Raw genomic sequence first — 26533 nt, 5'->3', positions numbered from 1 at the left:
TTCCATCCAGTTTTCTGAACATCTTTTTACAGTCATCTTTTGGTTTTAATTTGCTTAATCATTCATTGACACGCCCAGATTTGGCTATACTACTGTTCATTCCTAACTCAAAATCATTAATACACAAATTAAATAGCATATCTCTCATACATATTTTCCTCAAAATTCTTCTGTATATTCTTATGATGTGCTATCCTTTCTTTGACCTTCTTTGTGCTAGTTTAAAGATTTAGAAGAGAAGCCACTCTGTTATGCTCTTTCTGCCAAGTATCCTTATGAGCCTTTGTCAACAGCCTTTCTGAAAGTCCAACTGTATAATATCCACATTTTCCATTTGATGAAGCAAGACTTCCTTTCCGTCTTTCAAAGCAAGACTTGTTCTTCTGCATTTTAATTAATTTAGTCTTTAATTACATTTTGCATCAATTGACCTAAAACAGCCTGTAATTTCCTGGCTTTTTCCAGGATTCTTATATTCTCCCTCCCTCCCTCCCTCCCTCCCTCTCTCCCTCCCTCTCTCACACACACACACACACACACACGTGTGTGCATGTACTTTAATTCAAAAACAAAACAAAAATCTTTATTGAGACCAGTTTTCAAGTAGGGCGGTGAAATTCTTTATGAGTTCTTGTATATGCCATCCAGAGCTAGTAACTGGGTTATTTTTTTTTAACTGAGCCAGATAGCCCAAGCACTTTTTACTTCTGTGTGACTTAGCTCTTCAACTACCCTCTCTGAGGAAATGATATTCATGTAGTTACTCTACTCCACAGAAGAGGTGACTTTGGATCCTAAGGGCACAATCCAGCACATGTGAAAACAAATGTGGAGGGTTTACACCCCAAGTTGAGGAGAGTGCACAGGAATTAAATGGACTCAGGTGCCCCAAAAGAAGGACTTTAAACCCAAAACACATTGGATTCATTTCAGTAATCTGTTTTATGGCACCTACTGAAGTTGCCTGCTGTTTTTATAGCACCTACTGATTGTTCTCAATTTAAAAAAAAAATCTTCTGTCATGATCAGTTTCCTACTTGAACAAATACCATAACTGAAAATAATAACAGCATTAACCACATCTATGGTGCTCCTTCAGCACTTGAGCTTTCTGAACAATTTTTCTTACAACCGCTGTGAAGCGCTTCCCAAAAACATGGGAGGTTCCAACAGCTACCAGCACAATTCTGTTCCTTTTATCTGTCATCTGTGCCACAACAATACCATTCCCCCGACCAGCTGCATTTAGGATTGCACACTTAACAGTTTTTAACCCTATAAGTCTTGTTCTTTCTGTTAAATGCAGAATATTGTCATAACAAAACAAAACAAAAGGCACATGCCCAAAAACTGGGTACATACATTGTAGATATTTTGAATTCATCCAGAAAGACAATGCATCTATTTAACTTTTTTCAGCCTCTAGAATTCTCAATGAGTATTTTTACCATTCTGTTCTATGAAGCATTGTTTGTCTTTGCATTTTTTATATTTTACAAGCAACCCTCCTCTCTCCTAATGCTCTTTTGTTTAACTATTTAGATAATTTTTGAAGGCATATTCCAAAATTTGAAAATGCACACTAAATTAAGATTTTTTTCCACTATTATTGTACTGAACAAGGGTTTAGTGCCATATCTTGTGCAATCAATCATGCTGCAATTCTGTACCCATTTACATGAACAAATAACCTTCAGTGAGCTCAGTGGGGCTTGCTTCTGAGTGGATCCACGCAGGATTGAATTGTTAGTCTCTACTAATGAAAGATACACTGGAAGTAGTAACCATTTGCCATTGGTGCTTGATTAGCCCATAAGTGTGGCATGCATATATAGCATGAATATGTTAGCACATGGTGGTGTAGCATGGGAAGACTGGATGAGCTATCCCGCCTCACTCCCACAGGCTGTTTAACTTCAGTGACATCATTTGTACCCAGTCAAGTAGCTGGATAGTTACACCCTATATTTCAGCTGGGAATGAAGTTTTCCTGCCCATAGGCTTTCCAGGTCAAAGAAAGCAATATGTGGATGTGGTGGCCTCACCTACCGTATGGTAGGCATGCCATGAGTGGAGCCAGCTGGAGCTGGGGGTCAGACTAGATGGCCCTGGAGGATCCTTCTGACTCACTCTGTTTCTATATGACTTCTTAGGAATGAAGTGAGGTAAGCAAAGATGAGGCAACCTAGTTGCTGCAATCTCTCTTGGCAGAATTGCATCCACCCCAGCCCTCCCTTTTCCCAAGAATCAGTTTGATATGCGAGATTTCACTACAGTTTCATGTTAAATCAGCAAAGTAATCCTGTTAACATTATAACCCTCTTAATGTTGCCCTCTTAACAAAAGAAGCAACCTCAGATCCTGATTCCTCTGGTGAAGTTTGGCAGAACTTGGAGCTAAACAGCAGAGATAGCAGGCAAACTGTTTGTTTTTTGTTTTTTGTTTTTTCTTGACTGATCTGCTACTCTTTGAACCCTGGTTTGTTCTGTTTGGTTCATTGGTTTGGTTTGCCACTTTTATTTTCATCCTATTTTGTACAATGTTAACTTTATGCAAATCCTTATGTGTTTTTGTGGAAAGTTGAGATATAAATGAAACAGTAACCATAAATGTTGTAGAGAAGTTTGGTGCTTAGCATGAGATGCTGCTATAGAGGAAAAGCTGAGCCAGCTCTGAGTCTTCAGATCCATATGGCCAACAGGTGTCATACTCCTTCTGCCAGCAATATATTATTGAGGCAAATTGAATTGCCTCAAGCCTCTGGCTGGCAGCAGACAACTCTTTCATTGCTTATGGATCTAGATACCTCACTTTAAAATTCACCATAATTTCTGGTCAGAATCCATGCAGAATATTACTGATTTTATTCTTTTTTTTTTTGAAGTAACCCTCTTGTTCAACATAGCAAGAGGAGTTATACCCAAACAAAGGAGATGGTACCTTATGCATGAATATTCCTGCAGTTACACCAAGAGAGGTGCTTGGTGGCACTGCAGTCAGAGGCTGGAAGCAGAATGGGCAGACCACAGGGAGGCAGCTAATCAGTTGTGCAGGTGGTTCAGGTATCTGCTTTTCACACAGATAATTAATGTGTACAAGTAGCTGCTAATTGCACATTTCAGGAATGATTTATGACAGAGCAGTGGGGAAAGAAGAACACAATCTAATTTCATTTGGAACCTCTGCCATTCATACAATGGTATCAGCACAGCTGTGAGTTGGAACATGATTAATGAATGGGGGTAAATATGCAGGTAATATAGGGAACACTGTTTTTGATGGCACGCTTGTCAAAACCAAAAATGGCATTTGCAACAATGGGCCAGTGGTACTACAGGTTCATTTGCACGTCAGACTTAACACCATTGGTGATTCTGAAATAAAGTTTTTCTGTCCATCATGGTGGTTCTTGCTTTAAGATTGACTAGTATTAACTTTTATGAGGTTTTGGCTAATGAGTGCAAGATTAGACTATGCAGTTTCTTCCTTTGTGGAAGTCTGTTAGGAAATAAATTTATCAAACATTTGTACGCATGTTTATTTGGTGGATTGAAGTCTGCTTAATATTTGTCCTTGGAGTTAGATCTTGGCAACTACCAAGAAATTCAGTTTTAATACATACACATAGGTGTATAAAAAATCAGGTCTTGCTTCTTCTGCTCTCTAATCTAGACAGCCCCAAAATAGCTGAACTGGAATATTGTTTGCCTTTGAGGACAAACAAGTATTGTTTTCCACATCAGCATTTTTTTAGATTTCAAATAGATACATTTAAGATGGCAGCTCTGGTTCTTGATGCCCTTATATTTTTGTAACATCCTTGCCAAACTAAGGATAGCAACTGATATTTCTGAGTACATTTTATAGGTTATCATCTTAATTTGCTATATATAAACATTTAAAATTTCTTATCCATTTTATCTGAGAATACAGCTAGTGCCTTTTAAACATTTGAACTAACCTTCAAAAAGAACAAATATGAGTTCTATATGGTAACACTGGTGTAACAGCAAAACTGAATATTTCAGGATATTCCTAAGAGATCAATATTTTGAGTTTTTTAACACTCATTTTCATTTTCTCAGCCCTGTATGAATTTGTTCACACAATTGTTAATAAAGCTTCACAATTTGCTTTCTTTTTATCGTAAGCTTCTTATAAAGCTTACAATAAAATAATAAAATAAAATAATAAAACTACAAAGCAACATTGGAAGACACAATATAAACAGAATTTTGAATACTTCTCCAATACAGATATTGTAACTTAAAATGTTCTTCAACTGCATTTTTTAAACATGTTCTTTAATAATATTGTTTTTGATCAGAACAAAAGGTGTATTTATTTTAATATGTGTTTGTATTTTTCCCTTGTTAGCTTTTGGAATTTGACAAAGAACTGTCAGTCTTTAAAGACAAATTATATGAACTGGACATTTCATTTCCTCCCAGGTAAGATATCAGTGCCTTACTGAATTAACATCTTGACATTAAGTGCACCTGAAAATCTAGTGAATGGGAACTTCAATGTTGCTGTTACTGGAGATATAAAAAGAAGTACCTTCTGAACAAGATTTTTATTTCCTCTGGATTTAAGCCATAATAACTTATACTGCATTTATATGCAAACTTTTAATACTGCAGTGCTTACCTACTTTAATATTTCTGTGTTTGCATTGGTAGTAATAGCATAAAAATCTATGATTTTCAAGGTAACAACTTTAAGCATGTCCTGTGACCCAGTTTCTTATCTGTCAATCAACCCTCCCTTCCTCAACTTTTTCTTAACAACTTCTACATAAAAGATTTCATCTAAAATTGTTTGCCATACTGCCTGATTCAAATCCTATATCTTGGCAGAACAGTGGAGCAACAGAGGCTGGGAGAGTGTGCAGAGAGTGGCCAGGGAACTGGCGAAGGCAAGAATTGGGCGAGAATAGTCAGAGAAGGGTAATGCAGGACCAACAAGGCAGGGGAAGAAGGTAGGGCCCTTGAGGTAGCCAAAGTCAGGCCAGGAGATGGCCTTGGTGGGAATCACAAGTGTTGCTGTCTGCTGCAACACCTGTGACATGTTCTCCTTTCTCCCTCGGGAGGCAGGGATACATTTGCCCTCAGTGCAAGCTGGTGTCCCTCCTAGAGGAGGAGATGAGGAATCTGAGTGCTGAGAGAAGAGGGAGGGGCTGAGGCAGAAACAGCTGGAGAGACATGGAGGCATGTCCACAATACAGCCCTGATCCAGTTCACCTTGCTATGTTACATATTGGGGTTTGTTTGTTTGTTTTCAAAAATCAAACATACTGAGTCAAACTTCATGATGAAAGTTGTACACATTTGATCCTAAGACATTTCAAATGCCACATTAAAACAAAAATACAGATTTGCTTTCAATAGCAAAACGGTTTTCATCTTTTAGTGACACATGATGATGATGATGATGATGATGATGATGATGATGATGATGATGATGGAAGAATTGCTAAATGACTATTTTGCGTCTGTGTTCTCCCCAAAGCAGGACGGAGGATATCCACAAGGGAGATTAGATGAGGCTGGGGACTTAGGGGCACAGATTAGAGTCACCCCCCTAGAAGTTGAGGGGCTCTTCAGGGCATTGGACATTACAAAGGTGCCAAGCGCTGACGGGTTACACCCAAGAGTACTTTGAGAGTTGACAGGGGTTCTCTCACACCTGCTGGCCTCCATTTTTGAGACCTTGTGGAGAACGGGTGAAGTTCCAGAGGACTGAAGGGTGGCGTCACTGGTCCCAATTTTCAAAAAGGGTAGTAGAAGGGACATGAGGAATTACAGACCAGTTAGCCTTACGACCATTGTAGAAAAAACAATGGAAAGGCTCATAATAGTGAGAGATCTAGTGATGCTAGATAGGGAAGGCAGGCTGGCGGCCACACAACACGGTTTCCTCAATAACAGGTCCTGCCAGTCAAACTTCGTGGAATTCTATGACAAGGTTTCAAGGTGGCTAGATGGAGGGGATGCAGTGGATGCGGTTTACCTGGATTTTAGCAAGGCCTTTGACAAAATGCCCCATGATATCCTGGTTGAGCAACTGAGGAGTTTTGGGATACACCAAAGCACTGTCTGATGGATTAGGGCATGGCTGACAGACTGAAAGCAGAGGGTAACAATTAGTGGGGAATCATCAGGAAGGCAGCCAGTGAAAAGTGGGGTCCCCCAGAGCTCTGTCCTGGGGCCGATCCTGTTTAATCTTTTCATCAATGACATGGAAGAAGGGGTGAACAGTCTGCTGATCAAATTCACAGACAATACTAAAACTGGGGCAGTGGCCACAACTGAGGAGCAGGTACTCCAGATCCAAAAGGATCTGGACAGTCTATAGAAGTGGGCAGGAGACAACAGGATGGTGTTCAATGTGGATAAGTGCAAGATCTTGCACCTGGGGCATAGGAATGGGTATCATAAGTACAGGTTAGGGGACAAGTGGCTGGAGAGCAGCACTGGTGAAAGGGATCTCGGGGTGCTGGTTACTGCAGGCTGAACATTAGTCAGCAGTGTGATGCAGTGTTTTAGGGGGCGAACGTCACCCTTGTTTGCATAGCCAGAAGTGTGGCTTCTAGATCGAGAGAGCTGTCCACGAACACCATGAACTGAGCCTTCCTCCCACTTTTACTCCATATGGGCATCTTTCCCCAGATGCCTCACTGGGAGTGATCCAGTGTCAGCCCCCCTTCGAACCCAAGCCACCTCAGCAAGACTGCAGTAGATACTGGATGCCACCTCCATATGGAGGTTTTGGAACTGGACAATGTGAATCTGGATATCCATGGGAATACTATGCACCCTATGGCTATCCCTACACACCACTACCAACATGTCAACATGTCAAAAACGACTTTCACCATATGCACCTTCAACCTCTCTGGATGCACCGACCACCCCAGTTTCTCTCATAGCCCATCATGATGTATCTCCGGCACAATCTTCATCATGAGTCCTGCTTACCATTCTGACTCAGATTCGGATGATTCAGAACAAGCCTCCACATCTTCTGACCTTCTTGTTTTGGTTCAAGGCCCAGGATCACCCGGCAAGAGCCTGGACCACTTCTCCCAACTGCTGGTCCATATGTCATCTTCTCTTAGGATCAATATCCAGCATCATATGGATCCAGACCAGGATAATATCTACGATGTTATCAGGACAGAGGATGTGGTCCCAATAGTTCTTCCCTTCATTTCCACTTTACGCCAGCCCGTGATGGAATTTAATAATGTATTTTTACCATTATATTTTAACCACAGCCAGAGTGGGTCGATAATTTATTTATGTTTGGTGATATTTGTATTTTATCTTTGTAAGCCCTCCTGAGGCTTTTGCAAAGGACAGCATATAAATATCCTAAATAAATAAATCATGGAAACTACCAAACCATCCACACCCGACCTCCCAACACCTTGAGTCAATGTACAAGGTCAGGGAACAGGGCATCCCCTTCTTGCTGCATCATCCGCAACCAAACTCAATGGTCATCTAGTCCACCCACGGGCACCAGACAAGAGAACACGCTGTGCCAACGGATCATGAAGAGAGAAGGATTGACATCATGTCTCACCGGATCTATTCTGCTCTGGGTCTTGGACTTTGGATTTCCAATTACGAGGCCACTATGGCTCAATGCCAATGTTTTCTGTGGCAGAAGATGGAATCCCTTGCTGCATTCCTCCCAGACCTACAAAGAGACCTGGCCAGACCATTCACTGGGGAGGCAATGCAGCTCTCCAAACAACAGCGTGGCGGCAAGACATCATGTTGACTGTGACTTTAGGGCGCTTGTTGCTGCAGTGGCCCCCCTGGCATCACACATGGCTCCAAGCTGGCAGTCTCCCTCAGGAGACAAATCAGAAGGTGGAAAGCATGCCTTTCGATGGCACCAGACTTTTCCATGCCAAGATGGATGACAAATTGGATTTGATCCACACAACACGCAATCCACCACACAACAGCTTCACCAATTGCAAGGGAGCAATTTGAAAAGTTGGCCACTCAGAGAGACTGCACAGTTTCTGCTCAAGGTACTTCATGGTACCAAAGAGAGACGGAGGCATTCGCCCCATCTTGGACATGCTTGGAATCAAGAGATTCATCAAAACCAAACAATTTAGAATGACCATGCTCCAAAATATTCTTCCGTTGCTCAGAGAAGAGGATTGGTTCGCATCCCTACATTTGAAAGATGCCTATGTCCATATAGGCATCCACCTCACACACCGGCACTTCCTAAGGTTCATGGTCAGTACCGACATCTATGAATACAACATTCTTCCCTTTGGTCTCATCACAGCACCAAGGGTGTTTACAAAATGTATGGCCCCGGTTTGCGCCCACCTAAGATTTCAGGGTGTACACATCTACTCCTACCTGGATGATTGGCTGCTAGTTTCATCCTCCAAACTGGTCCTCGTAGCCTCAATCAAAACTGCTTGCTCCATCAGTTAGGATTGTGCATCAATAACGAGAAGTCATCCCTTGTTCCTTCTCAGATCTTCAACTACATTGGAGCACGTTTGGACTCGATCTGTACCAGAGCCTACCTTCCATCAGACTGGATACAAAGACTTACACGCTCTGTGCACAATCTCATCATGAAACAGACTGTTCCTGTGCATTTGATTCAGCAGGTGCTCATTCATATGGTGTTCACGGTTTCCATGGTGTCAAATGCAAGGCTGCGGATGAGACTGCTCTAGCTATGGTTCAACTGCAGCTTCCATCCTGAGCACAATTTGCTGTACCAGCCATTGCAACCTCCATGTTCAGTCCTCCAAACTCTATCTTGGTGGATAATCAACACCAACTTGACCCAAGGGTACCATTCCAACCATCAGAACCGACCGTGACACTCTATACCGATGCTTCCCTGACTGGATGGGGGGCCCACTGCATCGCTTCGAACTCAAGGCATCTGGCACGGTCATGAGAAAGCAAAACACATTAACTATCTATAGCTGCTGGTGGTGTACAAGTCTCTCCATGCCTTCCAAACCATCCTGGAAGGAAAGACCGTCCAGATAGCAACGGACAATATTGTGACTGTTCTACTTGAACAAACAGAGAGGGACAAGATCAATCCCATTATAACATCTCACTCTTCATCTCTGGAACTGGTGCATCAACCACAGGATCAACTTACAAGTTGTTCACCTCATCAGTACCGAGAACAAAGAAGCCGACTCCCTGAGCAGACATATGTCCATGATGCACAAGTGGGAACTGGATCAAGAGATCTGCCATCATCTCTTCAACCAGTGGGGAACGCCCTCCATAGACCTCTTTGCCACACACAAGAACACAGTGTGCAAAGCTTATTGCTCCCAAGTGGGCATTGGTCTGAACTCCACTGGGGATGCACTTACGGTTTCATGGAGGAACAAGCCATTCTGTGCATACCCCCCAATTCCACTAATCACAAGGACACTAGCAAAGATCAGCTGCGACAATGCATCTTGATCACCCCACTGTGGCCCCGCCAATCATGGTTCCCTACTCTGCTTCAACTATCCCGAAACACCTACACTCACCTTCCACAAGTTCCACATCTTATTACTCAAAAACAAGATTCAATTTGGCATCCATATCTATATATCCTAAAACTGACAGCATGGCTCACTCAGTGACTTCTGAACCAATAGCAGTCTCCACATTTATAATTCCTTTGGTACTGACATCAGCCTTGGGTTCCACAAAAGCCTTGGATTCATCATCAGTCTCCACATTGACAACAGCCTCTATACCAATTTCAGCCTCGGGAATGACAACAGCAATCTCGGCACCACCAACAACTTCCATACCAACAATAACCCTGGGATCAACAGACTTACACCCAGACATTCAATTCATCTTGCAGTCCACATTGAGGCCAAACACACAAGTAATACAATGCAAAATGGAAGCGTTTTACATGCTTTGCAGCCACTAACAATTTTTCTCCTGAATCTGCAACCATCAAGAACATTTTGCAATTCTTACTCTCATTACACCACGCAGGCCTCAAACCTTCTTCCATTGAGGTGTATGTTGCAGCCATTTCATACAATAGAGGACATATAACGGGTTCTGTGGTGTTCTCCCACCAGTTAATATGCTGCTTCTTACAGAGATTACAAAACCTTCACTGTCCGATCTGACTGATCACCCTGACATGGAGCCTGTCTGTCATTCTGCAAGCTTTAATGAAACTGACATTCAGACCCATGGCCTCTGTCAATCTCCAACTATACTCTCATGGAAAACTGCCTTCCTAGTCACCATAACATAGGCAAGAAGGACTAGTGAGCTATGTACCCTCTGGGTCAACCCCCCCACCCATGCCTCAATTTTCATAAAGAGAAGGTGGTTCTTTGCACAGAGCCGACATTCCTCCCTAAAGTGGCAATAGCATTCCACCTTAACCAAGACATCATCCTGTCAGCATACCTTCCAGCACTGTCAACACCAATCAAGCATTCCTTACACTGCCTTGACATGTGCAGATCCCTGGCATTCAATTGGTCCCGAACCAAGTCATTCAGAAAAACCAAATGTCTATTCATCAAATATTCTGAACATGATAAAGGAACACCAACAAGGACACAGTGCCTATTGAAATGGTTCATGGAAACCATCCAACTCTCATACCAATTAGCTAAACTGGACTTGCCTATTGCTCCAAAAGGACATTCTACCAGAGCCGTGGCTATCTCATCTGCCCTACATGCAGGCATCCCAGTACAGGATGTATGTAAAGCTGCTACATGGTCGATCCTGTGCACTTTTGCAAAGCACTATCATTTAGATATCAGAGCCAGACAGGACTGCTCCTTTGGCCATGCTGTCTTATCTACTGTTCTCCAATAATGACACTGTCCTGCCTCCTGGTGGGTAAGCTTGCTAGTCACCCATATATGTGTGATGCACAGAGACCACAAAGAAGAAAGGCAGGTTGCTTACCTGTAACTGTCGTTCTTCGAGTGGTCATCTGTGCATTCACACAACCCACCCGCTGACCCTACATCAGTGTCAGTGACTGGGTCAATATTTCACTGGGTCAATATTTTTGCAATTTTACTGCACTCACATTATCTTGCTGGTACCAGCTCGGGGCAAATGGGCAGTCTTCAGCTGACTAGCAAAATGACAGAGTCTCCGCCCACTTATACCAGTGGGGAAGGGGTGCGGCGTTCCCACCAAAAATCATTATACTATGAAATCTTCCAGAATACAGGCACTGCGCAGGCGCAGCACCCATGTGTGTGTGAATGCGCAGATGACCTCTCAAAGAATAATAGTTACAAGTAAGCAACTTGCCTTTCTCTGCATATTCATCTTTTTAAACGAGATTTTTTGTTCTGTACTTATTGATTTCCTAAAGAATAGGATTATCTCATGAGAGCATATGCCTAATTTTATATTTCAATGCCTAAATCACAATATTCAGTAAACAATTATATGACACAGATAAGAGTTAATAAGATTCAGAAATGGGAAGCAATTGTTCATAAGCATTGTTCTAGACAGAATTTCAAAAACCAATCAATGGAAATGCATCAAATTGTGTTGTGTCCTCCACAGAAAATTCATTGTTCAGGTTTTTTTTCTGGAGTGCCCCAAGTTTAGCACACGTTAATCTGAATAATGGATTATGTACTCTGATTTATAAGGGATTGGTAGGTGGAAAAATCTGTCTGTGGTCAGGGAGTTCGGCAGAGTGACTTTTGGATATTTGTAAATCCAAGTCCTCTTGCCAGCCATTCCTGTTCATGAAGGATGAATAATTCAATATATAAACCAACAGATTAAATCTTTAAAACAGGTTAATTTAGAACTAAAAATAAGAAACAAAATAATTAATGCCCTACTTGTTAGAAAATTTTATAGTTCTGTTACTGTAATATTACAGGCTTACTCAAAACTTGTGCTTTTTTACAGCATGTTCTTTCGCTGGTCTTATTTGAATGTAATGTTAAACCTTGGGTTAGCCATGGCATGCTTCAGACATGGGTGCTCCTCCTATTATTTGAAGCTTCATTGTTTCAACAAATCATCATTAAGATCGTGATTCATCTTAATAATAGTTTGTTGGAACAAACCAGCATCAAAACCAAGATTTTAAAGCTATCTTTTTCAAATAACAATGGTTAAGGTTAATCATAATTTATGGTTTAGACAGCATACTAAATTGCAATTAATCTAAAAAATAAGTGTTTAGAAATTTTCTGATCACAATTCCAGAGGATGAGCAAGGAAGGGTTGCATGAACTCAAAGCTCACTGTGGCTCATGGTTCTATTGTTGCAGCCTTTGAGAAGGCAACCTCTGTGCCACAGAATTATATAGAAGATACATTCTTGGAAAGGGCTGGTTCACACAAACATTTTCCCTTCTAAAACAAGATGAACATAGCATGAAACTCTATGGGTCAATGCATATAGCCCCGAAACTGTCCTAAGCTCAAGGCCATTAGAATATGCATTACCGCCAACCATATGACAGAACATATTCTCTGATTACTCCACTGCATACCCAGGTCAGTGTATCTCTTATACAGCATGATACTTAAATTTGTTATTGGTTTGAAACCCGATTGTGAATCTAGAGTAATGTTACCATTTCATCACTGTATAACACATGACAGATTTTATGGAAGTTGCTGCATGCTATGGAGGTTCTAAATTTTCAAAAGGGCCAGTAATTCAATGGCTGCATTATGTTTCCTATATTACATTAAGTGTGTAATCCTGTGGGGAAGATTTGTAAGATTATAGGCACCTCCATACTCCTTCCACCTTGCAAGCAGCTAGACAGTTTGGAGTCGGAGGAAAGGAGGCTGAGATGCCACCAGGATGATTTGTACCATTCTCTTCCCACTGTCCACTCCTAGAATATCCACCAAAAACCTTCTCTGAGATCACTTTTGTACCTTTGGAAAAGTGGCTGGGATGGTGCTTTCTGCACCAGTAGTAGGCTGGAGAGAAGGAGTGCAGAGTGGTAGCTCTAATGCTGTAGCTGTTTTCTGTTGTTAGAGCCAGGATGCTGAAAAATCTTGCCCTCTAGATATCTCCTGGGAGCCATAGGATTGCACTTCCCTTGACTATTAAGTTAACAACATACTTTTATATTGATTTCAGGTTCAATCCTATGCATGTTTAGACAGAAAAAATCCTACATGGTTGACTTGGGAGCACTGGGAGTTGTAGGATTGTTTTCTGTCAAGCACAAAAAGGATTTCACCATTTAAAAATAAAGGAACTTCTACAAAGAAAGCCCCATTCTGCTTTTTTCTGCCATTTTGCATAGTTTTCTCACTTTCCCTTATTAAAAGTTTGTGGTTGCAATTTTATGCTAGATGGTGTACAGATATGAGGAACTCCACTGGCCAAGAATTTCAGTCTCTCCATTCAGGAAAAATCGCACTCACATGAACTTTCAACTAAAGCATACTCTGAAGAAGGTTGCCTTTTCCACATCTTGTGTTTAAGTTTAAAGAATGTGATACAAGTTGTAAATACATATTACTTACGTTCAAGAAGTCATCAGTCAGGTCAGGCATGACAACTTTGAACCCTGCACACCCTTGTGATGAATTCGGCTTCCCCATGTTAGTGGTGCTTCTGGAGCCAGGGAGGCATAGCACTGCTGTGATGAAGTGCCACTGATCTGACAAGAAGAGTCAAGATTACTTGTTTAGGTACAGCAGGCAGTAAATATGCCGAGACCTGATTTTATTTCATTTTCTAAAAGATGATGGCATGCCTGGACTTTGGTGAAAAGGTGGGAGAAAGAAAGGAACTTGCATTTTCTAAAACAATTCAAAAAAGCAAACTTCTGGAATTTAGAATTATATTTTCATTTTCTGCTGGTGTGGGTTTGCATGTGCTGTGTATGACTATTAAAAGTTTTGACAAAGAATTCTACAGGCAGGCAGGCAGTATATATCCATTTTCAAGGAAACAGGGATCCTTTTAATATAACCATCAGAATTTATTAGGGTACACATAAAACATTTTATAAGCATGTTACAGGCAAAATTAAACACTTATAGATCTACTCATTTTAAACTGAAAGTGCAGTATTTGCCTAGTTCTCTTCCAATGAAATCAGTAGGTTAAAATGTCCAGGTTTGCCTTGATTGTGGATATTGTATCATAAATCTAAAAATTTTCTGAAAAATATATTAGTAAAACAAACCTTATGCCTTGTGTATCTATGTATTTATATTTAGGGCCAACACACACACAAATAAAAGGAAAGAATTGATTATTTCCAAAACTAGCCAAATGACCAATATCACAAGAGAAGAAATTTGTTTTTTTCAAAGATTAGTATGGGAGTTTAGTGTGTGTTTCTGTATAGAACAACAGAAATTTTCAAAATTGTGGTGCCTTTGACACATTTTGCTAAGACGAAAAAGAAAAAACCTGCCTCCTGTTTTTCCTTTCTCTGCTTAGAATCCTCACCATGCTTCTGGTAATAAATGCTCTGTTCATGAGAGCAACTTGGTTTCAAAAATGGCTGCTATCAGCAGTAAATCCTTTGAAATCTATGCTCATTTCACAATGTATTTTATGCTTCCTGGCAATATTATTATTGCAGTTTATTTGTCTAAATTTGCCCCCCATTATTCCTAAAGTTCCTTTATAGTGTACATTTTCCCTCTACAATTAATACTAAAATTGATATTAAAATGGGTATTGCCATGTTTAACCCTTATTAACATGGAAATGAGTAGTTAAGAATCATTAACAAGGATGTCATTGAACATCATGCTTGAATATTAGCATGGGTGAGGGGGAATCCTTAGGCTTGTATTCTAAAGTTCCATTTTAAAAAACAATTATTATTTTGGGGTTTGCAGGAAGAAAAGCAGATACCTCTTTCATGTGGGGGATAAATGAAAAGTTTATATTGTTATTCTTGAAGTAAACTTAAATGTAGCTTTGTTCTGCTGATGTCAAAAATTACATTTTTGTTCTTAAATTTTAGTTAAAGCTAAGCTGCTGGATTTTTTAGTTGTGCCTGAGTGCCTCTAATTCCTATAAAAATGCCATTTCACTGTCAGAAGCCTTATTCTGCAATATACAGCAATATTTTCCAAGTCATGGCCAGACACAATCTTGATTGTGAAGATATTCTCTTCACTGTTTGGTAGCAAACCAAATGCTGATATCCTTCTCAGCAATTTAACATTACACCCAGTGCATTTTACAAGTCAGCGAGATTGTCTGAGAAGGTTACATTGCCATGACAAATTTCTTAAACTAATAAATATCCCATTGAACAAAATAGTGGTACACTCAAACATACCAAATGCATAGAACAAAATACCACTATTACTGTTTAAAAATAATAATAAATATCATGTGGGGTTGTACCAGAGCAGCCAAAAAACTTTTTCTTCAACATAACTATTGATGTATTTTTTAAAATTCTGGAATGTGATAGAACAAGGCAGAGGAAAAGCAGAGGCAGGCATTCACTAGCCCAGCCAAAAGCCATTTGTTCTCTAAGAGACAATTGAAGGGAAGTTCCAGAGTAGCTGGTTGATGGCTGCTGATGAACTGAAGGGGAGTGGCCTGATCAGCTAGCAGTAGTTGTGTGAATGGGGTGATTCATTCTGGTTCCTGACTCATAGCAGAGCGGAGCAGAGCAAGCTGCCCCAGCTGATCTAGGGCCCCTGGGATACAAGCAGCCAAGCTCCCAGGGAGTGAGCAACCAGAGCAAGTAAACAGGGGGAGCACACAGGAGCTTGGCAGGGGAGGTCCCTAACATGGTTTCCATTCTTTTTTCTTTTCTTTCTTCTTCTTTTCTTCTTTCTTTCACCTTCATTTTCCCACACACACACACACACACACACACACACACACACACTTGTTTTCCTCCTTCTAACACACTCCCATTTACTGGCAGGACTGTGTTGCTAACCTTTAGTGAAGACAGGCAAAAGCACCAGTTGCCACAACCCGCCCCCCCCCCCCGAGCAGAATCACTAAGGTGGCATGAACAATGGACCAAACAGATTCCACAGTGGTGGTGACCTGCAACAACTGTGCAATGTTTGTTTTCTTACCTGAGAGTAAGAGCACTGGAGCAGTGGTTGTCCACCTTCAAGGTAAAAAAAAAGAAAATGAAGTGTTTTTAGACAGAGCAGTGGAGCTGCAACACCAAAGCATAGTCCAGAAGCAAGTAGAGAAGAGAACTCTGAAGGAAGGGAAAAAGAGGAAACATGCTGGAACACAGTGAAAGGTAGAAACAGAAGACTTAGAAAACCCTCTGCACCAGTGAAAGTGGGGTGCCACAGGATCCAGTCCTGGGCCCAGTGCTCTTCAACATATTTATTAATGATTTAGATGAGAAAGTACAAGGAAAGGTAATCAAATTTGCAGACAATACAAAAATCGATGGGATAGCAAACACTCCAGATGGCAGAATGAAGATTCAGGGTGATCTTGATAAATTGGAACACTGGGCTGAAAGCAACATAATGAGATTCAATAAGGACGAGTGCCAGGTCCTCCACCTAGGAAAAAGAAATCAAATGCATTGATACAAGATGAGGAATCTATGGCTTAACAGAACTGAAAAAGAAAAGGACCTCGAAGTAATTGTGGACAATAGACCTAATATGAGCCAACAATGCAATGCAGCCACCAAAAGGGCAAATGCTATTTTGGGATGCATTAATAGAAGTATTACTTCCAAATCACAAGAAGTAGTAGTTTCCTATACTCCTCACTATTCAGACCTCATCTGGAATCCTGTGTCCAGTTCTGGTCACCAAGATTTAAGAAAGATGCTGAAAAATTAGAAAGGGTCCAGAACAGGCCAACAAAAATTATCCAGGGTGTGGTAGCACTGCCCTACGAGGAGAGACTTAGAGAATTGGACATGTTCAGTCCTGAGAATTGAAGACTGAGGGGGTCATGATATCCATCTATAAGTACCTCAAAGGCTGTCACAAAGAGGAAGGTCAAAGTCTCATCTTGCTGATATCAGAATGTAGGACATGGAATAATCAATTCAAATTGTGACAATGCAGATTCAGGCTAGACATCAGGAAAAGCTTCCTCACTATCAGAGCAATATAACAGTGGAACCAGCTGCCTAGAGAGGTGGTGGGCTCTCCCACACTAGAGACACTGAAGGCGAAACTGGGCAGCCATCTGAGCAGGATGATGTACATTGGTGTCCTGCAACAGCAGGGGGTTGGACCTTCATGGCTCCTTCCAATTCTACTGTTCTATAGTTCTATAGAGTTGATTCAATGATTTTATTCAGAGGTACCTGAGTTACTTCAATGGTGTATCATGTACATTCAACCAATGCTAGGCATTTGCAATCAGTGGGTTGTAATTGACTGTATTCTCCTTGTTGTTATTAGCACATTACAAATTTTAGAGCTTTTGCAAGAAATGTGTTTTCTTCATTTGCAGTTTTTAAATGTAATTTAAATGCAGTTGCCTCATTTTATTAAAAAATAGGGATACAGGTAAAGTTTAAGCAGTGAAGGAAACCATACTTTTCATGTTAATGATGATATTCATTTTTCCCTTTCCTTTCTTGTTTTTTTTTCCTTTTTTACTTTATAACACCGAGATTTAGAGGTTATGTAATTTGTGGCTGTTTCATCAATAGTTCTTAGGGTAATATTCCATGACCATTAATATATAATGAAGTAATTAAATTAACAGAAGGGGTAACCCCTAAGTTAGTTGCCATGAGCAACAGCTTTTTGTATCAAGAAAATGGTCAAAATAGTTTTTGAGCTTACCAATATACCATCTCCATATCTGATTATTTCTTCTTAGGCAGGAATATATATTGCCTGTCAAAAAACAAAGGACAGTTTGGTTTTTAGACTCAGTCACTGCTTGGTGGTACAGAAATTCTTCATATGGTCAAGATGAGTATCTAGTTAATCACACCCAACTTAATTGTTATTCCAGTCCTGACTAATTTGAATTTTGGATTTCACCCAAAGGCAGAAGCTGAGCTATAGAAGCATTCATATAAAAAGCACTCACAATGTGTCACATTTGTATTCTCAAGCTTCCCAAGGTTCCTATCGCCCCTCCAATGGAAGTTTAGACAGAAGAAAGTCCTACAGCTCCCAGCTAGGGCATGCTGACAAATTTTCTGTCTCAACTTGTATAGGATTGCAGGATGTCCTTTTGTCCCCAAGCTCAGAGGCTTATGAACTTCCAGTGCAGAGTAGGAAAGGTGGTAGAGCCTATCTGCCTCCCCGACCTCCCACTCGGCATTTTCACTGTCCAGCTTGGACCCTCTTGAAGGGAGACAGAAGAAAGCTGGAGCATTGTATCCTGGCCTCCCCAGTTTCCTTCTGTCCTGCTCCCTTTTACCCATCTCCAAAGTTATTTTCCCAACATAGGGAGTAGTGAGAGCTTTTTCCCCCCTATGCTGGCTCTGAGGGGACAAGGGAAAGGGTCCTCAGACCTGGGAATCCAAAAAAACCAGGTGCCCCTGGTGGCCCTCTAAGGTCTTCAGTAATGTTAAAGACAATGTATGTTCTTCTTTGTAGTCCCTGTGCATCACATATATGGGCTCTGCACCTGCACCTAATCAATTCTGATATTTAATTAATTCACATTTAGAGCCACTTGTGGAAAATGCTATTATTGTTATGCTATGCCTATTGCTTATTCACAGTGTACTTGCCCCCAAAGCAATAGCACTTCATTTTCCTGCTTATATCCACTTCATGTGAGTATGCAACCTTTTTATCAAGCTGCTGCACAATTACCTATTATTCTCAGGTGTAATGTTTCTTGTTTGTTATCCCTGGATACACTCTGCTACTACTTAGAAGCATGAATATTTCATAGCAATGCTTTTTACTCCCATTCTTCATCTGGAAAAGGCTCCCAAAGAGGCTTACAGAGATTACTGCTAAGACTGTCTGTGCCCTTTGTCCAACCCAAAGCAAAAGGAATTGGAAAGAAGGAAAGCAAATCTCAGCTCCAGTTTAGTCTCCTATATGTATTCTTTCTGGGAGTGAAGGGTAACCTCAGCTTCTTGCCATCATTCCTTATCCAATCAATATAATGTTTATCTTGGCAGGGAGGGAGTGCAACCTCCCAGTGGTTCGTGGCATTCAGGAAGTCAAATAGAATAGGCCTTCTAGTCCTTCTTCCATTACTTAGGACAGTGTTTTTCATGCATTAGAGAGCTCTTTCTTCAACAATGTGTCTGTTGTGGGACCTTTGTACAGAGGATTCCTGTCATATTCTCAGGTGCAGATTTTAAATAGGGCATAGACAAGCTGTGTTATGCTTATGGCAACCCAAAGGGAATTGAAGGTGAAGCTTAACACACAATGAAAATAGATTTTTAAAAAAAAAAACTGGAACCACCACACATTTGTTCAGTGCAAAACTATCAGGTGATTATGGCTTAGCTTAATATACTGAGGTATGAACACACAGCATATTGAGCTGGCAATCAAACCAGTCTTCAATTATTTTGCCAATTTGTATGAACCAATAAACTATGAGTAATAGCTTCAGAACATACCAATTTCAAGCTATGGTTTAGTATCAGTATTTGCTAACTGCGGTTTTCTAATTTGTATGAAATAAAAACTACCATTAGTTGAAGACTTTCTGGTTTGTTTGCTGGTGCTCACATAGGAAAGAGTGAAAAGAGTTTTCCAAAGCTCAATCTTATCTTGGTTTACCCGGCTGAGACGTGGTTGCCCAAACAAATGAAGATCTTTATTCTTCTATACAGAGTAGGCACTGACTGACATAACATACATGTACTAGTCATGTCCTTTCTTCATGTCATCCATGTATCTTGTAGCACAAGGATAGGCACAGACCCTTAATGGCCTGTTACCATCAGAACTAGCTCAGTTTGCCTGACTCCTGAGAAATCATTGCTTCCTCGGGCCCCTATTCATGGTTCCCAGGAATCTTTTATGTTGCAAATGCTGAGACCTGTTTGTTTTAAACATACTCATGTTTTCTATTATTCTATCCATGACAGACAGACTCTAATTCTTTTGAATGCTGTAGGTTCTGTCAGTCACCTGACATTCTGACATTGAGCAAACAGCAAACTCAGTGAGGGCTGGAAATAGATATTTGGCAGACTGTAATCACTATGGAAAAGTGGTAGGTGTGAAAAATGAACTAAGGACATTGTGGTTAGCTGTGATACAGGTGGGCAATTGTTAACTTTATCACCTCTCTCCATTAATTATTATAATTATTCTTGTACTTGTTGCATGGAAGAGATAGACGCTGACTTACCAGGGTTTCACACACACCTACAAGGTTTGCTTTCAGATAAGTGTGCATGCACAGTAATCTCATGTATTAATCATTCTCTTAAAGTGACCTATTCTTGTTTGTCATTGCATTAGGCTGTCATGTAATTTACTGGTTGGACATATGTTCATGTCTTAGATACCTTCTCTTCATTTTTCCCCCTGTCCTTCAGCAGACCCCCTCTGTAGCTGACAATTTCTTTGGTTTGACACCTCTAAGCAAGAATGACAGGTCAAATCTCAATCATAATAGTAGGGTTTTGCATCTGCATTTCTTACTAGCTTCTAGTAACACATTCTTCCAGAATGTACTTAATCTACAGCTCTTGCTTACTTTCAGTCCTTGGGTTTTCTCCTATAATCTTTTACCTCCCAAATGTTTTGGCCTCATTTAATCCTATGGCAGCACATTTCTTCTCTGTGCTTGGCCTAAAGCAAGGTCATTCTGAAATGCTGCAACTTGTCCTTCCCTTCAGTTGAACACAGTACCTTGTCGACCAGAGGGATAAGGCTATCAGTGACTACCGGCATGATGCCTGTGTGTTGCCTCCAATATCAGAGGCAATATGTCTCTGAAAACCAGGTATTGGTGATTATGATCCAGAGGGCGCTGTTGTACTCATGCCCTGCTTACTGGCTTCTTGTGAGCATCTGGTTGGCCAAAGTGGCAACAGAACACTGAACTAGATACCCTTTGATGTAATCCAGGACGACTTCTCTTACGTGTCTGGGTTCTTTCTTTTCTCTTCCAGAAATATAGGCTTAACATTTTTCTTCTCCTTTGCTACTACTTTAGTGTATATTTTCCTCTTTTTCCTTAGTTTTCCAGATCATTTGGACTCCATCCTACATGTTCCCTTATCCTTGCCCCAGTGATACCTTTTAGAGTCTGCTGTAATGAACAGTGCTGGCATATCAGGAGGCTTCCCTCTACCATGTCCTTTGCAAGCACTGTGTGTGTCTGGTCAGAGTACATGATTTGCAGGAACTCCCCACACTTTGGGGGGAAATTGTATGGTAATTGACTGTAGATATTACAGTGGTGAGGACACAAAATAAGCATGATAAATTAGCCAGGGCAGGGATTAGTTAACATGTAGACTGGCTGTATCCATTTTTACCATAATGTTACAAAGGATTAAGAAATCAGAGCACTCTGTCTGGCAAGTGCCTCACTGGTCACAGGAGGTGGTTGAAGCCCCGTTGGTGAAGGTGTTCAAGGATAGGCTGGACATGCACATGGTAGGCATGTCATGAGCGGAGCCAGCTGGAGCCAGGGGTCAGACTAGATGGCCCAGGAGACCCCTTCTGACTCACTCTGTTTTTATGTTTCTATGTAACAGGAATCACTTTGTGTTCCTCTAAATAAAACAAATTCAGCTAGGCAAGCCTTTGAGCTCACTTACGGACAGTGGGTGGTGAGGGCTAAGGAACCCCTGGATCATGGCCTTTTCCTTCCCTGCTCTCTTTTCATCCTCCCCAAGCTTGCTCACAGTTGCAACCTTGGAGAAGCAGGTGTTGTGATGCTTCCCACTGGAGTTGTGATGGACCAGACCAGGAGAGGGGTGACAACCAGATGTCAGATTCTCCCTGCCAAAGTCATAGGAGAGTGCACAGACTTTGAAGGGAAAAAAATCAACATATCTTGTAGTCCCTGGAACACATTCCCCAGAACCATAGGATTATTCTGTAAGAATATTGGACTTGCCATGTTGGTGTTCCTAGAAGTTAAGAACTGCCTCAATAACTAGCCTTCAGTGACCCAGCCATCTTGGCAACATAGTCACAGGTATTACTTCACAATGTATTTCTTCTGAAACAAGCCATTGCAGATTGAAATCAGAGATGAAGTCACATTGCTTCTTACCTGCATTTAGTGGGGCACAGCATACTAGTAATTCTTTATAGCATCTATATATCTGCGGTGGTACCTCGGCTCATGAAAGCCTCAGTTCACGACCAAATCAGGTCGCGAACAGAAATATCTGACAAATTTTGCCTCAGGTCACGAACTCTGCATCGGGTGACAATCGCAACCGCACCCGTCTCCCTCCCAGCGTGCCCACGATTGCGACTGTCTCCCCCAAGTACCCACGATCACCTGTCCGTAGCCGCAATCGTGGTCACACTCGTGCAGGGATGACAGGCACGATTGTGGCAATGCTGGGGATGTGGGGGGGAGATGGCCACGATCTTTGCTGTTCTTTGTCACTTTGCGTCAAATTTTGGTGGTTAAAAAAATAGTTACAGAATGGATTAACCTTATTTACATTGAACCTTATGGGGAAATTTGACTTGGCTCATGACCAATTTGGGTCACAACCAGAGTCCTGGAACGGATTAAGTTCATGAGCCGAGGTACCACTGTATTGTCTTCTTTCTGTAGAATTGAAATTACCATACTGTGACTATATTAGGAGGGAGGAGCATGCTAAAGATGCCTTGTTCCCTTACTTCCACTGTAAAGCATGTGAAGAAACCAGTTCACTCACCGTGCCTCTTGGTTGCCGTTTTACAACTTCTTTTCGCAGCTATGAGGTCCAAAGTGCCAAAGCCCTCACCTGTTCCAGCCCTTCCTCCTTCCCGTATCTATATCAATGAGTGGTGTCACCCTGGAACAATGGGGAGCTGTGTGTCTTGGTCGCAGGGTTTCCCTTTACTGCTCCCATCCAGCTGTCTGCGAGTGGTGGCAAAGCCAGCCTGTCACAATCTACATGCTCATCTCTTTCTCAGTCCCTCTTCTCTGTCTCTGTCTGTCTGTCTGTCTGTCTGTCTCTCTCATCTCTGCTCCCTTCCTCCGCTTCCCCTTTATATCTTCCTTCCATGCGCCACTCTCTCTCCTTCCCACTCCACGCAATCCAGCGGTTCCTGCACTGGCCAAAAATTCCACACAGCTATGCGCCTGCCCCACATCCCAGCCATTGCAGTCCTGTGGGTCATTCTGCTCAGGGAGATTTCCAGTCATGCCCTGTTGTCTTCGCCCCTGCTCCATTGAATGCCCCAGGAAAATGGGTGAGCCCCTCTACTTCCTCACAAATACCCCCTCCAAGAGGGATTCACCATCTCCATGCAATCACCAGGGGCCCTGGCAGGAAAAGAAATCAGCATTAGCATGTCGGGCACCATGTCCATGTTGGACCATAAAGGCATACGGCCGTAATGCTAAATACCAATGGGTAAGGCAGGGGTTGTCATCCTTTATTCTATTCAGTCATTGTAGTGGAGCATGTTCAGTGACCAATGTGATTGGAGCACCCCAGATAAAGTGTCTCCGGGCCAGAACAGCCCATTTGACAGCTAGAGCCTCCGTCTCTATCATGGAGTATTGGTGCTCTCATGGCTCCAGCTTACAGCTTAAGTAGAGTACTGGATGCTTGGCCGCCCCATCCCCTTGCGTCAGAACTGCCCCCAAACCCATGGTTGAAGCATCAGTCTGTAGGATAAAAGGCCAGGAGAAATCTGGCAACCATAAAATGACTTGACTGAGAAGGCAGGTTCTCAGATCTTCATAGTACATGAGGGCAATTATGATCTTATAGGAATAACTGAAACTTGGTAGGATGACTCACATGACTGGAAGTCTACAATTGATGGATACAACCTGTTCAAGAAAGATAGAAAGGACAAAAAAGGAGGTGGAGTTGCATTGTATGTAAGAGACAAATGTATCTGCACAGAAATACAAGAAGAGGAACTTCGTAGCCCCATTGAAAGCATCTGACTAAAAGGAGCAAAAATAAGAAAAACATAGTTATTGGCATATATTACTGTTCATCCAGTCAAAAAGAAGACAAGGATGCACCCTTCAAAAAGCAAATTACCAGCATTTCCAAGAAGACTGATGCAGTCATCATGGGGGACTTCAATTTCCCTGATACATGCTGGGAGACACATTCTGCCAAGCATGGGCCCTCCAAGAGATTCCTGACATGTGTTGCCAACAACATCCTCCAGCAAAAGGTAGAGGAAAGAAAAAGAGGAACAGCTATCCTTGATTTAATACTATCTAAAAAGGATGGTCTGGTGGACAAAATAACAAACATGGGAACTCTGGGGGAAAGTGACCATGCAGTACTTGAATTCTTAAGTATAAAGGAGACAAAGGGTAACTGGAGCCAAACAAGCATCCTGGACTTCAAGAAAGCCAACTTCAATGAACTCAGAAGAATGATAAGCGAAGTGCCATGGCAACACACCCTTAAGGGGAAAGGCATCCAAGAGGGCTGGGAAACCATGAAAACGAAGATTCTCCAAGCACAACTACGAACAATTCCATCAAGAAAAAAGTGTGGAAGACAACAGAGGAAGCCCACATGGCTCCACAAAAAGTTAAGTGACAGCCTGAAAGAAAAAAAGAACATGTACAGGAAATGGAAGTGAGGTCAGGCCACAATGGAAGAGTATAACCACATAGCAAGGAGTTGCAGGCCCAGTATCAGGAAAACTAAAGCACAAAATGAGCTGAGAATAGCAAGGGATACGAAGCACAACAAGAAAGCCTACTTCAGATACATCCAGAACAAAAGACATGAGAAAGAGAAGGGTGTCCAGGTATTTAAATTTGGATGCCAGAGTGATAACTGATGACAAGAAAAAGGCAGAGGCGCTCAATTCTTGCTTCACCTCAATCTTCTCTCACAAGGAAATCTGCAGTCAAGAGGAAGTACAAGCTGGAAGTGAGAGATGGCAGCCAAAGATTGACAGAGAAATGGTCAAGGAATACCTAGATGGAAAAAACACTGTCTAATCTCCAGGGCCCAGTGAACTCCATCCCAGAGTCATAAAAGAGCTAGCGGAGGAACTCTCAGAACCACTGGCTATTATCTTTGATAAATCTTAGAAAACAGGAGAAGTGCCAGGCAACTGGAGAAGGGAAAATGTCATCCCTATCTTCAAAAAGGGGAAAAACGGTGAACCCGGGAACTATAGACCAGTAGTCTGACATTAATCCTTAGAAAAATTCTGGAGCAAATTATTTAAAAATCTATTTGCAAGCATCTTGAAGAAAATGCAGTGATTAATAGATGCCAGCATGGATTTATCAAAAATAAATCCTGTCAGACTAATTTAATCTCATTTTTTGGGTAACCTCCCAAAAGGACAAAGGGAACAGTGTGGACATTATCTACCCAGACTTTAGCAAAACCTTCGACATAGTGCCGCGCAACATTCTGATAAGCAATTCTGCGCAGCTGTATGCCATTGCAGTCCTGTGCATCGTTCTGCCAAAGCAGATTCCCATTTATGCCCTGTTCTTTGGCCCTGTTCTATTGATTGCCCCAGGAAATGGGTGAGCCCCTCTACTTCCTCACACATACCAATTGCTATTAATCTTATTTTAAAAAGCAAAATATACTATAGGCAATATTTTAATTCCAACTGTTGTGATTGTTAGAGTTAAACATATTTACACAGGAGCCAAACAAGAATAATCAATGTAAAAATTCATTTAACAGTTTCACCCAAACTATTCATGAGTTAATGATGGATATATTTTACAGTCAATAAAAGGAGATTTTCTGTGCTGAGAACAGCGGAGAAACACATGGCCTCTTATTTTGTCACAGAAAGTTGAGTTCTTTTTTGCCTTGTGCATAAATAGAAGCACCCCATTTCACCCATGCAATAGCTAATCCAGTAAAGTAGCTAATACAGTCAAAGGTAATTGTGCTGGGATTATTTCAGTGTAATTTTAAAAAATCATAGAAATAGTATTAACACAAAATACATTCTTTGCAAGTGTATGAAACTACTTGGAAACATGACACTGTGTATAATTCTTTTTGCACTGAGTATTAAGTGAAGCTATGATTCATTATTTTTTTACCCTATTATACTCTTTACTATTGAATTGCCTGGTTGACACAAAACACACACATACTTCTTTTATTATGACTTTTGATTACTAGCTTGGTCACCATGGTGTTGTTATAGTATTGTACGTAGCAGCTGTTTAACACATTGTACTTTAACTTTTATATTTGCAAACCTTGTTTACCCTCCCGACTTTGCTTAAATAAGACACACATCATTCTTCATTGTGGTCTCTGTGCATCACACATATAGATGCTCTGCCTGTGCAGTGCCATGTTCAGGAAGATTCCTCTAGCCAAGCCTAGAAAATTTTTTTGGTGGGAGCCCTGCCTCACCTTCCCTGTTATAGAAATAGATGGACTCCTGCCCTTTTCTCAGTTCGCTTTCAACCACCATTTGCAGTGCATTGGGATCCATAGTGT

At 41.4% G+C, this 26533-nt stretch overlaps 1 protein-coding gene across 5 annotated transcripts in view; it reads left to right on the top strand.

Annotated features, from left to right (window-relative positions):
* The window catches only part of INPP5A (inositol polyphosphate-5-phosphatase A), a 429997-nt gene that overhangs the window by 372997 nt on the left and 30467 nt on the right, over positions 1-26533 (top strand). For all 5 annotated transcript variants that reach the window (XM_044420719.1, XM_044420716.1, XM_044420718.1 and 2 more), the window contains one exon: positions 4378-4451. In XM_044420719.1, the coding sequence (XP_044276654.1) occupies positions 4378-4451 (74 nt within the window). The remainder of the gene's footprint in view (positions 1-4377; positions 4452-26533) is intronic.

The sequence above is a fragment of the Varanus komodoensis genome, unplaced genomic scaffold (genome assembly GCF_004798865.1).
Source record: "Varanus komodoensis strain SLA01 unplaced genomic scaffold, ASM479886v1 scaffold11, whole genome shotgun sequence".
Taxonomy (NCBI): Eukaryota; Metazoa; Chordata; class Lepidosauria; order Squamata; family Varanidae; genus Varanus; species Varanus komodoensis.
Note: the sequence above shows the minus strand (reverse complement) of the source record. Positions and strands in the feature narration are given on the sequence as shown.